This window comes from Plecotus auritus (genome assembly GCF_963455305.1).
Source record: "Plecotus auritus genome assembly, chromosome: 6".
NCBI lineage: Eukaryota > Metazoa > Chordata > Mammalia > Chiroptera > Vespertilionidae > Plecotus > Plecotus auritus.
This window is the reverse complement of record NC_137773.1, coordinates 5982993-6000999: the sequence shown is the minus strand read 5'-3', so window position 1 is coordinate 6000999 and position 18007 is coordinate 5982993. Positions and strand designations below refer to the sequence as shown.

The window sequence follows — 18007 nt, the reverse complement described above, 5'->3', positions numbered from 1 at the left end:
TTCCTCACCGCTCGGAGCGGGGAGAGCTGCAGGAGGAGAGGCCACATCTGGGGCCAGAGGGACCGTGTTTGAATCAGCTCTGCCGACTGTGCAGCAGGGCACCCTCAGCCTCACTCCGTCTTGGCAGGCGGCTGTAAGACGGAGCAGAAAATCTCTACCGCTCAGGTTCTTGGCGGGTTAACTGAGGTGATACTGTACTGCCTGCCTGGCACACGGCAAACACTCCCTGAGTGCTAACTGCTGGAATGGCAATGAGGAAGCAGAGCCAAAGGCACCCTGGTCTCTGGGAAAAGCAGAGGCACTTTGTACAGCCCCGTGAAGGAGCTGCCCGCTGAGCCGCTGCCCTCTGGGAGGGAGAAGGCAGGAGGCGGCTTGGAGAGTGTTAACGAAGAAATGGAAACCTTGCCTCAAGAGAAACAGGCTTCCAGAACAACTGGCCAAAAGACAAGGGATCAACAGCCAGCTTCTACATGACCTCCTGCCCCGCCCTCGCACAGGGAAGGGCCAGACAGGCAGGTGGCGTAGGAAGGAGCCAACCAGCACCCGCAGTTTTTGGGGAAAACAGGAAGAACTCGGGCCTAAAGCCTCAATCTGGGAGAGTGTGAGTCAGTCCCAGGGTTCTGACGCCTGCCTGACCCAGTCCTCCGGAAATGCTAGGACCCAGGTGTAACAAGGGTTGTGGCCAGCTGGGGATGACCAGCGCCTTCACCCTGCGGCCGGGCGGCCTGGCCGGGCCTGCAGGACGCTCAGACCTCAGGACCACAGGCCAACAAGAAAGCCCTGCTGCTCGTGAGCACCTCTCCTCCACGGCAGCCAAGCCTCCCCTTCTGAGCCTGAGCAGCACACGGCTCCTCTGTTCAGGGGGCCAGACGGCACCGCTTCTAGATGGGGGTGGTGAGTCTGTAGTTTCAACCCCAGAAACCTGAAGTTCCCGGGGTCTGAAGCCGGAGGAGTGCAAGTCACCTCCCAGGGACCATTCAAACAGGTGGTGGCATCCCGACAGCAACCGGGCCCTCCCCACTGGCCCAGCCCACACAGATGACACCAAAGTGTGTGTGCGCGCGCGTATGTGTGTACGCAGAAACGCCCCAGTGAAGTCTGCCCCCGCCCCCTCCCCCCCATCTCCTGCTTCGTACAAGGGACAAGGGACCCCAGGCAGCCCAAACTGCTCTGGTGTGGCTTTGGGCTGTTGGTGCTTTTTAAAAATATGAATGTGTTTGATGGTCTAGAAATGTTCTCCTAAATCTGAAGTGAATTTACCTGCCAAGGCCTGGCCCCAAGAGGGCTCCAGGGCTCCAGGCCTCCTGCCTGCTCAGCCCCTGCTCAGCAGCCCCAGGAAGCTGCGCGGCCAGCGAAAGCCTGCACGATCCTCCTCCGACAGGCCTGGCTGCAGCCTCAGCCGACCCTCTCACCTGGGTGACCGGGGTCAGTGACTGGCCTGCCAAAAAGCAGCCTCCTCATTTACAGAATGGTGAGAACGGGGTCTCCCTGAGGAAGGCTGCTCAGCGCCTGATCACCTTAGAAGTGCAAAGTGGCTCCTAGCAGATAGCTTTGCCTCCCTCCCTCCTCCCCACACCAGTTCCATGGGTTTTACTCCAAAATGTATGTGAAGTCTGACCACCTCTTCTGGGCCGCTGTCCTGAATGGGGTCTCCTCGACAGCCCAGCCTCACACCCCAGCCAGAGCCCCCTTTCAAAGGGGCATTAGAGCTGCTCCCTCTCCAGCTGTTTCACTCCCGCTGGGGTAACATCCACACTCGCCCACCCTGACCCAGAGGCCCTGAGGACTCCGGGGACCACACCCCAGCCCTGTCCTCTCAGCTCCCGAGCAAGCCGAGCGGTCAGTCCTCGGGCTGCTGGTGGCCAGCTCCTCTCACCCTTCAGGTTCTGTTCAGGGCGCTCACTGTCATCACCCATTACTTCCTTCACATGAACCACAACTGGGAATTACCTTGTGTGTGGGCCAACAGCCTCAACTATACGGATCACCATGTCCCCCAACCTGGTGGGTGGGTGGATACATGGATGGGTGGACGGATGATGGATGGATGAATGGACAGAAGGGTGGATGGGTGGAATAGATAGGTGGGTGAGTGAAGGGGTGGGCTGGGGAGTGCAGGATCTCAAGCAACAGCCGTTTCCTTTTGTCTCATTGCTCCTGCACTTCATGTGGTAGACAGCTCTCTCACCAAAAGACCCACCCAGGCCCATCCCTCCACCCCACCCCACCCAGTTAGCTCGGGCAGCGTTCCTTCCCAAGCTTGCCTGAGAAATCTCATCTCCTCGTCCTTCTTCTCATCTTCGCTGATGATCTTGGAGGTGGTGATGCTCACCTCCACGCCGTCCACCACAAACTTGCGTGTCCTCTTGAGGGTTTTATTGTGCAGCCTGGAGTCCTGGCAGGGGAATCGTTAGGCAAAGCTCAGCCTTCCAGCCAAGAGTCCATGGGACGCGGTGTGGCTGCACGCCCAGGGAGGACGTGGCTGCCACAGCCCCTTTGCTTCAAGCTTTTCAACCCAGGGGTGTGAGCGTCTGAACTTATTACCCCCCTTCCCCTCCCTGATCTTGGCCTTCAGACACTGCCCCATGCCGTCCCCACCTAGCGGCCAGCACTCTGCCACACACACGGCATTTCTAATCCTCTACCACCCATTGGCTCTATGACCCTGGGCAGGTCCCTTGTCCCTTCAGCCTCAGCTTTCTCGTCTCGTCGGAGGATGAGAATAGTGCTTGCCTCCCAGGGTGGTTCAGTGAGAGAATGCGGGGGCAGCACACAGCACAGCGCCGGCTCTGGGCAACTGTGCCACACTCGGTGTTTGCTTCTGACAGATGATCGCAGGCCACAGTTTCGTGTTCACCACCAAAATCCAAAGAGCCTGGAAAACCCAGTTCCTAAGTGATCTGGCAGCCTAGCCTGATCTGACCTGAACTCCACTGGCCCACACCCGTCTGGAGGCACCAATTATTCACAGTCTTTATCTCTTCCTGTGAATCACCCGCATTTCACAGGCTTGCAGAGCACCGCCCAGACCGCCCAGACTTCGGGAGCTGTTCGCGTGCCCTGGGCAAGTTCTCCCCGAGTCCGAGTCCGATGAGGACCTGCGCCTGCACTGGAGCCCGCCTGCACTGGGGCCCGCCCGCACTGGGGCCCGCCCGCACTGGGGCCCGCCCGCACTGGGGCCCGCCCGCACTGGGGCCCTCCTGCAATGGGGCCCGCCTGCACTGGAGTCCGTTTGCACTGGGGCCCGCCCGCACTGGGGCCCGTCTGCACTGGGGCCCGCCCGCACTGGGGCCCGTCTGCACTGGGGCCCGTCTGCACTGGGGCCCGTCTGCACTGGGGCCCGCCCGCACTGGAGCCCGCCCGCACTGCAGCCCGCCCGCACTGGAGCCCATCTGCACTGGAGTCGGCAAGGCAGCTCCCTCTCTAACCTCTCAGGGGCTTCCGCGCCCTCCGGGTGTAGCCCAGCCCTGCCTTTCCAACCTGCCCGGGGGGGCCTCCCCACCCTAGAGGGGGAGTGGAGGGCCGGGTGGTTCCCCTCAGTCAGTCCCGGAGCCCTCAGTCACTCAGACCCGGCTCCAGCTGTCGGGACACAAGGGCTCTGGACATCATCACACTGAACAGCCACCCCACTCCTCTCCCCAGGGTCTAGCCCGCGTGTCCAGGACTCAATTCATGACGGCCACCGGGCCGCCCGTCTGAGTAAGGCAGCCCAGTGCTGACGCAGCCGTGGGCTCTTATCGGCACAGCCAGCGGGAAGTGCTCGCAGCCTCCTCCTCGGGAAGGGGTGGGCCCCTCCTCTGGGGGGATGGCTCTTTTCACGCTCAGTCCCTTTAAGAGGAGGAGACAGGCCGCCTGTCCTAGGATGGGCCCGAGGCGGTTACCCATCAGAGCTGCTGCCTGCCCTTGTCCTGGCCTCAGCCTGCGCCTTCTCCCTGCCGCAGGGCCCATGTGCCAGGGGCTGCTCCAGTCCCTCCCAGTCAGCAAGTACTTTTCACTTTCTCCTGTGTGTTTTTCACCGGTAAACAATGAAAGGAAAAACCAGAAAGACACAGTAACTTCCCTGTGTCTCGACTGGGAGTGGGACCCTCAGTGTGGCCTAGGCAAGGAAGTGACCAGCAGTGACAGTGACGGCAAGAGCATCCCGAGATCTGTCAGAGCAGCCAGCCCTCCGGCCGCCTGAGGACAGGGACGAGGCCACAGCCCCAACTGGCAAGGCAGAACGCCATGCGGGCTCAGAGCCCAGAGAGTGGCGTCTCCCCAGTCCCCAGTGCCCACCTAAGCCTCCGTTTGCTCATCTGTACGTTGATGACGGGGCCTCCTTCATTTTATTTTTGTCTTTAAAAGCACTTTGCAACGCCAGGCCCTCAGGCACAGAGGTCCTGTCATTCACAGTGTTCCTCCCGGAAAGGCCACTGAGCTGGGGGACAGCCTTGAGCCCACTCCCTTTCACTGACGCCACCGTCACCAGAGGGACCCATGACGGACCCACAGATGAGAGAACTCCCACTTCCAGAATCCTCTTCCAAATTTCACCAGGGCCTCTAACCAAACCCAATTTAAATGGAAAACCAAACTGAAATTTAAGCCCAAGCGAACTGTTTGCTATGACTAAATCCCAGATGAACTTGGACATTTTGAAGATTAAACTGAGTCTAACTAAAAGCCCCATTCCAGGGAGAGAGACAAACATCAATGACGAGAGAGAATCATCGCTCGGCTGCTTCCTGCACGTCCCACACTGGGGATCGAGCCCGCAACCCAGGCATGTGCCCTGACCGGAATCGAACTGTGAACTCCTGGTTCATAGGTTGACGCTCAACCACTGAGCCACGCCAGCCAGGCAATAAAAATATATTTTAAAAAAAGAGAGAGCAATCCTTGTGAGCCACTTAGAAACAAAAGGCAGCCACCAACTGCTTTCAGAAACCCAAACTGAGCCGAACAGCCAGCTCTCAGCCTGTGTGCAACACGGGGCATTACCTTGATGGACAGAGAGCCCGTCTCTCTGTTCAGGGACAGGTCAGCAGACAGGGAGGTGGTGTAGTCCATGCTCTCAGAGGTGGACAGGCTGCCATAGTCCGAGTCCCTCTTGGAAGGAGAAGCCGGGGCGGGGAGCTCCAGGCTGCCGTTGGCCAGCTTCTCGCTGCCCAAGGTCTCCAGAGCGCTGCTGATGGGACGGCTCTGGCTCGTCTTGCGGGGCCGGCTGGCTGTGGGACTGAGGTCCCCAGGCTGGTCAGCCACCTGCTTCTCCTCAGACACCTGAATTCTGGCGCCCATTGACACTGGCCGGGACTTCCGCAGAGGCACAGGCACTGCGAGGCCATTCTCATTCCCAGCGGCCACATCCGGGGGCTTGGTGGTTTGCAGGGAACTGTCCCCAGAGGGCAGGCTGGGCCCATTCTCCCTGTCCTGAGGCTGGCTGGGTGGCACTGGAGTGACAGATGGTTCCTTGAGAAGCTTGTTGGCATCGAGGCTCACCTGACTCACGTCAGAAGAGTTGGGAGTGTGGTTCCCCAGAGGCTGGAGGAAAAGAAAAGATAGACAAGGCCATGCCACTGTATGTACAAGGCAACAGCCAGAAACACAGTGGGGCTGGAAAGTCAGACGCCGACAGGATGGCGTGGGCCAAGGCCAAGGAGAGAGAGTAGGTATCACTTTCCAGCAAGCCACGGTCCTCACCACTCCCTACTGCCTAACCAGGAACCAAATTACTACTTGTTTTGAGGAATAGGAATCTCCTGATGGTCTCTAATCTTAGCTTAGTTTAATGCCTGTTATTCTTCCTAGGAGTGCAGGCAACTGTGGCCAGCGGCTACTCGGCTCCAGCCAATGTGACAATGTGGGAAAACGGGGCCCCTATGGCCAGACCTTCCAAATTTTTCAGGACAAGCTAGAATCTGGACTTTTACATGACATCTCCTGATTTTTAGATGGCAATTAATTAAAGGCTTTTTTTTTAATTGCATAAAATCCAAAATAAACTTACCCAAGACTTGATTCCACCTACTAGCCACTAACTTTTTTTTTCTTTTGATTTCAGAGAGAGGAAGGGAGAGGGAGAGAGCGATAGAAACATCAATGAGAATCACTGATTGGCTGCCTCTTGCACACTCCCAACTGGGGATCAAGCCAGGCATGTGCCCTGACTGGGAATCAAACCTGTGACCTCTTGGTTCATGGGTTGACGCTCAACCACTGAGCTACACTGGCCGGGCCAGCCACTAAAGTTTTGGTTCATTTTTAGAACTTTGGGGGGTGAGAAGTATTGGAAATTCTACTATTAAGAAGCAGAACACTCATTTCTCTAGATAAACCCTAAATGTTCAGCCTAAGGAGTAAAGGGAGCAGCACGTAGCCACCATCCAGGCCAGGGGTGGAGCCGCGCCCCGCCCAGAGAACCCCGCCCGGGTCCACCTCCCCCTGACACAATCATTGTCCTGACTTCAGTCTCTAAGTGCCATCGGTTGGTTGGCCTGTTTTTAAACTTGATATCGATGCACTCACAATTCCCTTGGGCCCTGACAACTGTTGTTTCGACCTTGGATATGGAAGCTTCCAGAAGCAACTCTGACCCAACCTCTTCAACACCCAGAGCAAAGGTTCAGAAGCTCAGATCTGATCCTGTCATCCCACACCAAGGCCCAGCCCCTGCCTCACGAGTCCGAGGCGCCATCTGGACTGGGACGCGAATGTCCCTCCCAGAGAGGCCCTCCCCAGCCGACGAGACCAGCAATCCACAGGCGTGCTTCACTGGCTCACACGGTTTTAACATTTCTGAAATTAGCTTTCCTTTAAATTTAAACCCAGCCAAATGCGGAAGCTGCAGGTGGGTTACCAACGTGCGCAGACACGGCTCCCCAGGGCACTCGGGGAAGCGGGGTGGGGCCTGGGTGGCCGGAGCCCCTCGGCCTTTAGGGCCTGTCACCTCTGATCACCTGCAGCCTGTACCCCCGGTTCCTCCCACAGGGACTCGAGACGGGCTCGTCGTGTATGTGAACCACGACGGGGGAAAGGCTGGGAAGCAAGGACAGCCACCAACTTCCACAAATTGGGATCGCGTGAAAATCTAGATTCCTGGTCTTCCCTGAAAATTGACGGGATCCGGCCAACACGCCCTGGCCCACGTGCCAGCTCAGGTGGTCACCTGGCATGGAGCCCGCGACCTCCAAGCTGGGAAGATACAGAAAGGAACCCTTCCTGCTCCTCTGGGCGCCCCCTCACAGGAGCCAAGGCCTGCGGGGGCCTGTCCCTCCCCAGCACCCACTCTTCCGGGCCTTACAGAGGTGGCATCCACAGCGTCCTCCTCTTCCCCCTCATCCCGGCCGTCTTCAATCTCCTCCATCACCTCGGCCTTGGCCTCGGCCACCAGCTCCCGCAGAGCCTTGTTACTGGTGACACCGCTGACGAAGGGATGCTGAGGGGACAAGACACGGGATTAGCGCCACCTTGGCGGGGGAGGGGGAGGGCAGGCAAAGGCTGGGGTGACATGACCTTGGTAAGGGAGACCCAGAGGAAGCCCAGAAAGTCCTGTGTGTGACGGAAAGAGGCAAATCCCGACTCTGCTCATCACCAGCTGTGTGACACTGACCGTGTCATTTACCCTCTCTGGGCTGCAGGCACCTCACCTCTGAGGTAGAGACGATGATGCCAAACCCACCGGAGGTCATGACGATTAAAAAGATAACGCCTGCCGAAACCGGTTTGGCTCAGTGGATAGAGCGTCGGCCTGCGGACTCAAGGGTCCCAGGTTCGATTCCGGTCAAGGGCATGTGCCGTGGTTGCGGGCACATCCCCAGTGGGAGGTGTGCAGGAGGCAGCTGATCGATGTTTCTCTCTCATCGATGTTTCTGACTCTCTATCCCTCTCCCTTCCTCTCTGTAAAATATCAATAAAATGTATTTAAAAAAAAAATTAAAAAAAATAAATAAATAAAAAGATAACGCCTGCAGAGGCGCGCAGCCAAAGCAGGAGCTGAAGCAATGCCTGGGGCGGTCTGTTTGCACATTGCTCACTTACTTTTAAAAAGAGGGGCTAGGTTCACAAATCGTCAACATTTCCCATATTTTTCACTTATATAAGACCTGGAGTAACCACCGCCCGACAGAACACTCCCATCCCCTGGAAAAGGCCCCTGTACCCCCTGGCAGTCAACACCAGACCCCCTGCCCAGCTCAGAGGTGCCCTGCCCGCCCACTCTTTGGCGTCACATGAACAGCACCCGACAGTACGCCATCCCCTGTGGCTGAAACTCGGGTTCCCTCCCTGCCGCGTGTACTGGCGAACTGCCCCTTTTGTAACCTGTGCGGTGTTTTTACTGCGTGAACGTCAGCTCGTTCGTGCACTCGTCCCACTGCGGGTGGGCATGGGTGTTGCTTCCTGCTTGGGGTGCCTGTGAGTAAAGCTGCCGAGAACACCCTGGCACGTCGGCGGTGGGCATGTGTGTTTGCAAAAGCGTGCGCCGTGTGTGCCTTCTCCGGGCGCTTACAGAAATGCCACGTCTTTCACAGGCCTTGCAAACACCAAAGCTGTCGGCCTCAGCAGACGTTCAATCCCGAGGCAGGCAGGACGGAGGGCGGGCTGGGCACCACCAGCTCTGCAGGGGGTGCTGGGAAGCCACGAGACAAACGACCTCTGTGTCTCCAAGGCAGGTGACCTCCGCAAACCTGCTCTGCACCTGGGCGTCCTCACCTGGGGGCAGGGAAGGTGCCCACCCTCCCTCGCTTGGGCGAAGGCAACGAGCCAAGGGCGGCCTAAGCTCCGACGGTGTCTTATTTATCTCAGGATCGCTCATTTCTCCCGCAGCCTTTTCTGGCTCACACGGAGCCCCTCTGGCAGGACACGTTCCAGCTGGGGAACGGAAATTCCCGGCTCGGGTCAGGGCTCCGCGTCTGCCAGGCGGGGATGGAGGACAGCTGTCCCTTCCCAGAGGAACGTCCTGGAGGCCCGAGGTGCGGGCCAGGGGGTGCCGGCTCACAGGAAACAACTGGCCCCCAGCGGCGGGAGCTCCTGTGCTGACAGTGACCCAGGCTCGCCCACCCCCTCTGGCTGGACCGCCCGCCGCCTCGCAGCGCTGCCCCGCTGCCCCACAGGACCAGGGAAGGAGGCCCCTGGTCCCAGGCATCGCTTCCCATACACCACAGGGACCCACGGGGACGGCCGGGACCCCCAGCAGACAGGCCCCGCTGTCCCACCTGGTCTCTCCATTTTGTTAGTAATTCTATTCAACACGTCAAACATTCACGAGCCTAGTGCCTCATCGTGAGGCCACGCTCTTTCTAGAACCTTCTCACTTAACCCTCACAGCCACCTTGCAAAGGGGACATTGCTGCAGTCCCCACCTCAGAGCAAGAACCAAGTCAGAGAGGGCAAGCCACTCGCCCCAGGAGGCACAGCAGGAGGGGATGTGAACCAGGACTTCCCACTCCGGTGCACACACTATCGCGGCGCTGCACACCCAGAGGGGTGCGGGCATTTCACGCCTGTGCCAGCTTGGCACTGGGACCTAAGCGTGTCCGTGAGACCGACAGCCTGAGTCTGGGGTCACCCTCGTGCCTTCTCTCTGCCTCCCTCTGCTGTGACAGGTCACGGTGGTGAGCACGCTGCCCTGAGTCCTGTGTGTCCTCTTATGAACCATCGAATCCCGGGAGGACACACCACTCCAATCTCATCTCCAATCCCCTGCGCTCACCCGGCCCCTCACCAGGCCTCCTGGCTCTGCCAGGCTCGTGCCACGCGTGCTCACCCCCCGACCTTGGCCTCTGCGCTGGCCTGGCCCTCGCCGCCTCTGGTGTTGCTCACACAGAAAGCCCTCTGTGTCCTCCCTTTACAGGAGAGCCACCTCCGGGCCGCCACCGCCTGTGCTGATTCCCCAGAGCCCTCGTCTCCCCACCAAGTGCACATCTCAGCTCGTCTGCCCGGCGCCCCCACAGGACACCAGATCATGAGGACCGGGCTGGGGGCCCGCTTCCTGGCAGCCCTCCCCACACGGGAGCCGGCGTTTAGGGGGCGCCCAGGAACATGGGCTGATGAGTGGGTGGCGTGCACGCTGCCACCTGGGCAGGGTGAGGAAGGCATCGGCTTCCAGGTCACGGCCGATCTCTGCCGTCCGCCTCCAGAGAAGGACAGGCAGCAGGGCGGCCGCCCGGGAGAGGGGTCTCACCTCCAGCAGCTGCGCAGCGCTGGGCCGGGTCTCCGGGTTCTTGTCCAGCGCCGTCTTCAGGAAGTCTCGGAACTCCACGGACCTGGGGGGCAGGTGGCAGCAGTAACTCAGAGCGGGCGAGGCCGAGCGACTCCCCATGTCAGACTCCACTCCCGGGAGTCCTGCGCTTCCCAAACACGCCCGTCAAGGGACAAAGGGCGCCTTCATGGCTAACAGGCGGAGGCGGCGGGGCCGTCGCGATGACCTTGTCGTCATGGACATCACTGTGCAGACGGGACGTGGAAACCAGAGGCGCAGGGACTTGCCTCAGGCCACAGAGCAGGACACAGCCGTACTCGGGTTCAAGCCCGAGCCCCAGATCCTGGCCCAAGGTCGTGCCAGGTGGCTGCTGGGCTCGCCTGGGCTCTTCTTCCCACCGTGGGACCCGCGTCGCTGAGTCACAGTCTGCTCTGTGCCCGTGGGGAGAGCACAGAGGGAAGCAGGAGGCCAGGAGGCCCCGGGGGCCCAGGCCCTCACCTCCCCGCACCCCGCTGCCCCGCTCCCGGCCACTGGCCTCTAGCACACCCCTGCCCCTTACCACTTGGAGGGCGTGAGCAGCGTGGGGGGGTCCGACTTGGCGATCTTGAGCAGGACCCGCATGGGGTTGAGCTCATGGTGCGGGGGCTCAATCTGGGCCATCTCGATCAGAGTGATGCCCAGGGACCAGATGTCGGCTTTGTAGTCGTACGGGGTGTCCTTCATGGTCTCACACATCACCACCTCGGGGGCCATCCTGAACCAACCAAGCGACAACAGAGGGCTAAGAACCTGGCCTCCGCAGGCGCTTCTCGGAGACTCGGGGTCAAGGACCAGCACTTCCCGGGTCACAGTTTGCATTATTGTCCAGCCACTGTCTTGTTGAGATGTCTTCAGACAGAAAGACGCCCTCCAAGCGGCTCCTCGGCCACGGCCTGCTGCAGTTCCCAATGCCTACCACAAGGTGGCAGCAACAATCCAGAACACAGTCCTGGGGAGGGTTGGGAGGGCAGGGAGGGGAGGGGGGTGCAGGGGGAAAGGGGCCCAGAAAAGACAGGACAGGAAGGGCAGTGGAGAGAATACAACAGCCCGGAGAGAAGGGACAGGAGACAAAGGAGGAAGAGGAGTGAAAGGGCAGAGAGAGAGAATAAAAGGGTGAGTAATAAGCAAGCAAGAAGGAATCTAACTCCACACGGGAATTCATGCGCATGAAGAACAGAAAGTAGTTAGCTGTGTTGTTTTTTCCAAAGGGATAGTTTTGGAAAAGCAGGAAACGCCAAGGACTAGAGGAGTCCAGGGAGACTTCACGCGGGGGCAGGAAATGAGCAGCATTATTCACCTCTGGCCCCAGCCCTGGCACTCAATCGCTACTTGCTGAACGAATCACAAACTGAACCATTTTTTTAGGAATTCCAGTTACAGTGCTATTCATGGAGCATGTCCTATGTGCACCATCCCATTTAATCCTCACAATTACTCATTAAATGGGTGCTATTATGTGTCCGATTTTACAGATCAGCAAACGGAGGCACAGGGATGCTAAGCGACCTGGCCAAGGTCACAGCACGAGTATGTGGTGGGGACTGGGCTCAGACCTCCTGTCCTGAGGTCACCAGCCAGAGGTCACCTTGGGGAGTCTGAGGTTGAACACTGTGCCCACCATTCCCTTTCCAGAAGCCACCTGACTCACCAGTAAGGCGTTCCGATGAAGGAATCTCGTTTCTGCAGAGTTTTCAGATTCTTGGCAGACACACCAAAGTCGGCTGCAAGACAAAAAAACCTCAGAGTATTCGGCGCACATGCCTCCATCCACAGCCCGGGTGTGGCTCCGGAGACACCCGCTCCAGATCAGCCACCAAATGCCAGCTTCTATCTCACACACTAGTGGTCACTAAAATGCATCTGCCGTCAGGATGTACTGAGACATGAATTTCCTACTTGCTAATGAGAGTATAAACTGAAGAGCCTTCTTCTAGAAAAGCAGTTTGACAATAAATCACAAGAATCTTCAAAATACCCAGACCCTTCTGAACCAGTAATTCCAAATCGCGACATCTACCCTAATGAAATCATCCTACATAAAACACAAACTGTGCACACTGACGTGCATCCAAGTGCTACTGTTACGGACAAATTAAAAGCAAGCATAACTGCGTAGCTTCAGGGAGCAGCTTAATTAGCGATGATCGCACCTTGCGTACACCTCAACAGCTACGGTGAGGTCACTGGAGCTTAGGTAGTAATTTTAAATGTCTTACGTACACTATATAACACTCTGTTTTCCACGAGGATTTAAAATGGTCCCTCTCTCTCTCTCTCTCTCTCTCTCTCGCTCTCGCTCTCGCTCTCACACACGTGCGCGCGCACACAATTGGAGAAATTAGGAGAGGTAATATAAGGTAAAGGGTAAACAATCAGATAGGTTAAGAAAAGTATTATAAATCCATATGATGGAGTGTTTTATGGTCTTTAAAATCAGTATTTAAATACTTTAATACTAAATTATGCATATTAATATATATCAATATTAAACATTTACTATGAATTTATTATTAATATTTGCTATGTAGTTACTTTAATATTTAACAACATGAAGATATTTTATGTACGTACTTACAAGTTAGGTGGGAAAAGGGAATATATTATATGGTCAAAATTATGCCCCAACTCCCAAAAAAGGGCAAAATGTACACTGAAATGACTTGGAGGAAATAACCAACTGTGTACATGGTTGTCTGTAGGTGGTGAGACTAGACAAGGTTTCTCCTATCTTTCTGAATTCCTTACAGCGGCTATGGTGAACATGTATGACTTTCAGGACTAACAACAAATAAATAGAGCTTACCTTTTTGTTTTGTTTTTTATTGATTTGAGAAAGAGAGAGAGAAAGAGAGGAGCATCGATTAAGCAGTCATTGGTTGATTCTTACATGCGCCCTGACCAGGGATCAAACCTGAAACCTTGGTGTATTGGGAAGATGCTCTCACCAACTGAGCTACCAGCCAGGGCAAAACCGTTTTTCTTTAAGCCCACACCCAACGCCACGCAGTGCAGAGAAGAACCCAGTGCCACAGGGAGTCTTCTCCAGCGCCCTGGTCTTCGGGACAAAGTGTCATCTTGATTAAAAAATAACCTCAGGAGGAAGCAACACCCTGAGAGCGCGGGCAATGGTCAGGGGAGCTCTGTCGCAAGAAACTGCTAAGTTGTTACAACCGCAGCCGCTCCTGGGGCCTCCGCCCGAGTCTCAAAGTGAGCAGGCCCCTAACCCCATCAGGTGACAGCGCTGCATTCGGTCCCCACCATTCCAAACCAGGCGGGAGCACGATGCCACGTGGGGCCTGAGCATGAGGAAGCTGGGCTCTCGCACTTCACGGGGCAGCAGGCCAGGCGGGAGCAGCAGGGAGCAGGGCAGTGACCAGCCCGGCCCGCAGTCTCCCGGACTGTGACGGGGATAGTGACACTGTGGAACTACCTTGTCAGGTTGTCGTGAGGATTAGATGACGCGGGACAAGCGCTCGGCTCCAAGCCCAGCCCTTGGTAACCTCCGGCACCCGAGCCAGGAGCCTGAGATTGGTAGGCGGGGGCAAGGCTGAGGTTAGGAGAGCTGGTCTCTGACCCCAGCTGCTCAGACGGTCGTGGCTCAGCTGATGACGACCCTTGACCCTGGCAGGGACAGTCTGGCATGAGAGGGAGCAGGGCTGGGCCCTGTCACCACCCAACTGCTGCAGGGGGAGGTACAAACCAGGTGAGGACCCAGCTCTGCTGCTCCCTGCCCCGTGGCCCCGGTGAGTCACCGCCTCTCTGGGCTCCTGGGTAGGAATGGGCAGAGGGCTTACCGCCCAGCTCCCCTGCAAACACCCCAATGGGTGGCACGTCAACCCGGGAAATCTTTCTCGCAGATGACAGAGGCTCCTGGAGGGGCTGCCATCCTCCCCCTCTCCCCCCACGCCCTGCGGTCCCTTCCAAAGAAGGGACAGAAAAGCAGAAACCGCCACCTTTCACAACGACACCCACTTGGTCCCCAGAGCCTGTGAGGAAAGTGCCTCTGGCTTTTGGGTAGCTGTACTTCCCCTTCGGTCCCACAAGATGGGGCCCGGGCAGGAAGGTGGGGCCCCCCCATCCCCTGCAGCCAGGGTGGCCCCAGCCGTCTGCACCCTGAATGCAGTTTGCTCTCTGCTGGGTGGCTGGCTGCCCTCGGACAACTCAAGGGGGTTTCAGGCAGTCTCTTCTGATGAAAACCGCCTCCTCCTCCCGTTTGGAAACAAGCATCAGAGACAGGCAGCGGGCAGGGAGGGACTCTCTTCACAAACTAACATTTCCGTAGGAAGAGAGCAGCCCGCCCGCCGGCCGCCGGCATGACTCAGCGGCTGAGTGTCGACCTATGAACCAGGACATCACGGTTCAGTTCCCTGCGATCCATGATTCTCTCTCATCATTGATGTTTTTTTCTCTCTCTCTCCCTCTCCCTTCCTCCCTGAAATCAATAAAAATATATTTTTAAAAAGAAAGAGGCCGGTCCTGCTCTGGCCCGTGCTGCACACCAGGGTTAGGGAACGCAGACTTGGCTAGAACGCCTTTACTCACGAACCTTCAGGAAAACATGACCACACTGGGCTTCAGAAGCAAGTCTGACAGCAATTCCATTTCTAGAAACAGATCCCCAAAACCAGATTTATAATACGAAGCAGTATTCAAGAGAGTGAAAAACCGAAAATAAACTCAGCTGCTTCTGGAACCCGGTTGGGGAACAGTAAGATAAACTGCGGTGCCCCCAGACCGGGGAGGAGTACGCAGCCCGGAAAAAGAACGAGCCCGTGACCGCACACACGAACTGGGCGTTTCTCCGTAACAAGCTGCTGCCCGACCCATGCACATCGCAGTGGACAGCGCGGTTCCAGAAGGACCCTCCAGGAACGGCACACGCATGTCGTATGTGCCCACTGCCCACGCACCCGCAAACGGGTCTGGAGGTTGCACCGAACACCCAATAGTGACACCTCCCCGCGAGTGCACTGAGAGGCCTTACATTTTTACTTCATGAGCTTTCATATTTTTTTTTCTTTTTAATGTGTTTTTATTGATTTTTAGAGAAAGAGGAGGGAGATGGATAAATAGAAACATCGATAAGAGAGAAACATCACTGATCAGCTGCCTCCTGCATGCCCCTCCTGGGGATCGAGCCTGCAACCCAGGCATGTGTCCTGACCAGGATTTGACCAGGGACCGCCTGGTTCACGAATTCTCAACCACGGAGCCACACCGGCTGGGCTCTTTAATGAGGACACATCGCTTTTATGGTTTCAAAAGCTGAAATGTGTATGGCAAAGATTTTGGAGTTTATGGGTCTTTACTTTTGTTTTTCTTTTTTTAAAACCAGTGGGGGCCAGGATGTGGTAAAAGAAATTCTCCATCCGGGAGGGGTGGGGAGGGGAGGGTACTGGTACAACCAGTGTGCAGGGCACCCGGCCCAGGTTTTAACCAAAGCCTGAAACGCCGCACAATTCTGAGAACTCCTAAAGGTGTTCGCACAAAGACTCCGACCTGAGCAGAGTGTTCCTCGCCGCGTTTGTTAGAGGAGACCAGGAGAGGAGAAATCTACAAATCCAACCTGAGGGGCTTCATAGGTAAGTCACGGTTTACCCATGTGATCGAATGCAAGGAAAACATTAATCTGTTTCTGAGAAATATTTAAGGTGTAGGGCAGTGGCTGGCAAACCGCGGCTCGCGAGCCACATGCGGCTCTTTGGCCCCTTGAGTGTGGCTCTTCCACAAAATATCACGGCCTGGGCGAGTCTATTTTGAAGAAGTGGCGTTAGAAGAAGTTTAAGTTTAAAAAATTTGGCTCTCAAAAGAAATTTCAATCATTGTACTGTTGATATTTGGCTCTGTTGACTCATGAGTTTGCCGACCACTGGTGTAGGGGAAAACGTCCTGATATTCTTCAATTAGGAAAAAAAATCAGACTGAAAAACTATATATGCACGACAATCCCATCTTCTAAAAAAATACATACTTATCTAATAAAAGCTAGTATTTATTGAGACCTTACTAGGTGTACAGCACCATGCAGAGAGATTCATGCATCTCATTTATATCTGCCTCTGTGTGTCATTTGCATACATCTGCATATATATTCCTATGCATATCAATCCTTTCTAGGACCCTGTGGGCAGGGAAAATTATTATACCCAATTTACAGATGAGAAAACTGAAGTTAGGGACTGAGTACCTTGTAACCAGCTCTTCCTTCTCTGTGGGTCCACCCATTCCAAACTCCATCTCAGACTCACTTACACAGACATTTTTCCCTGATTGACAAGGCAATACCGCTTATAAGAAACTCCAACGTTAAACCGATTACCAAGTCTCCATCATCTACTGGAGATGAAACGCTTAGGAGTTTGCTGCCCACGGCTCCGATGTACGTATCTACATTATTTAAATTACGTATATTATTTGTATTTACATTATTTATGTAATTTAGTATTATGACAAGTGAAATAAGCCAATCTGAGAAAGATAAATGTCACGTGACCTCACTTGTTTTTGGAATCTAATGAACAGAATGAACTGACCAACAAAAAGAAGGCCCAAAGCGGGGAGGCCTGGGACAGACCGACATAGCTCGACGTGGGGTTGGGGGACGACGAGGAGAGATGAACAGAGAACGTACATCCTCATATATATTCCCCATGGACACGGGCAATAAGGGGGTGAAGACCTGGGGAGGGGGGTGACTAGGGGCTGAGAGGAGGGGAGTAAAGGGGGGAAATGGGAGGTAGCTGTAATACTATCAACAGTAAAAAATATATTTTAAAAAATCCAGTGAGAGAAAAGATATAAACAAGCAAGGTTCCGACACACGTGCCTGTTGCGCTCCTTTCTCTCTGGGAGGGATGCAGGCCTGGCCTCTGCCTGTCACTCTCGCTGGAATTCTCGCCACTGGACGCAGCAACAAAGGGCGAGACCAGCCCCCACCCGCTGTGGGCCTTGGGGCAGAGCCGCTCTGTCTGGAGAGGCCGAGGGCCGTCCTGTGTGCTGAGCGTCCAGGATGCTGGGCGTCCCCACCTCTACACACCAGCTGCCGGTGTCTCTCCCCTGGTTGTGACAACCACAGACGTCCCCGGGGGACAACATCACCATCAATGAGAACCCACGGGAACTGTAGGTGCCCTGTGGTCCAGGGCAGGTGGAGGGCTGTCACATCCTGGTGGCCGTGGCAGCGACGCTCCCACACTCGCCCCTCCTGCCCGCAGAGGCCAGGCCGACACCCTCAGGCCCGGCAGCCGCCCTTACCCAGCCGGATGTCGCCCTCCAGGGTCATCAGCACGTTGCCGGCCTTCAGGTCCCGGTGAATGATCTTCTTGCCGTGCAGGAAGTGGAGGGCTTCTAGCATCTGGCGACACACGACCTGAATCTGGGGCTCGGTGAGGCCTCGGTCCAGCTCTGGAAACAGAGACATCTGCTGTCAATTCAGCAAGCGCTCGCTGTGGGCAACTCAAGGTGAGGCCCACAGCAGGTACAAGAAATCCAACACCGTCAACACTGCTGAGCAGTTACTGTGTGCCAGGCTCACCTCTGAGCACCTCCTTGTTACCTGTGCCCTCTTCACAGTAGCCTTACGGAGCGGGCACAGTTACTTCCCCATTCTGCAGATGAGGTAACTGAGGCTCAGAGAGGTCAGGTCACTTGCTCAAGGTCACACCACTGTCACAAAACAGCGGTGATTACTACTGTATTTTTTTGTTATTGCCCAAGCTTGCTGGGGGCATCAAGACTTGACAACAGCCCTGGCCAGTGGCTCAGTGGTTAGAGTGTCGACCCACGCACTGA

The 18007-nt window shown here is 56.1% G+C and overlaps 1 protein-coding gene across 2 annotated transcripts in view; it reads right to left on the bottom strand.

Moving 5' to 3' along the window:
• The window catches only part of STK10 (serine/threonine kinase 10), an 87811-nt gene that overhangs the window by 24725 nt on the left and 45079 nt on the right, over window positions 1-18007 (bottom strand). For both annotated transcript variants that reach the window (XM_080675043.1, XM_080675044.1), the window contains exons 4-10: window positions 17471-17620; window positions 11865-11937; window positions 10737-10931; window positions 10160-10241; window positions 7280-7414; window positions 4981-5520; window positions 2265-2395 (exon numbers count right to left, since the gene is read on the bottom strand). In XM_080675043.1, coding sequence (XP_080531169.1) covers window positions 2265-2395; window positions 4981-5520; window positions 7280-7414; window positions 10160-10241; window positions 10737-10931; window positions 11865-11937; window positions 17471-17620 — 1306 coding nt within the window. The remainder of the gene's footprint in view (window positions 1-2264; window positions 2396-4980; window positions 5521-7279; window positions 7415-10159; window positions 10242-10736; window positions 10932-11864; window positions 11938-17470; window positions 17621-18007) is intronic.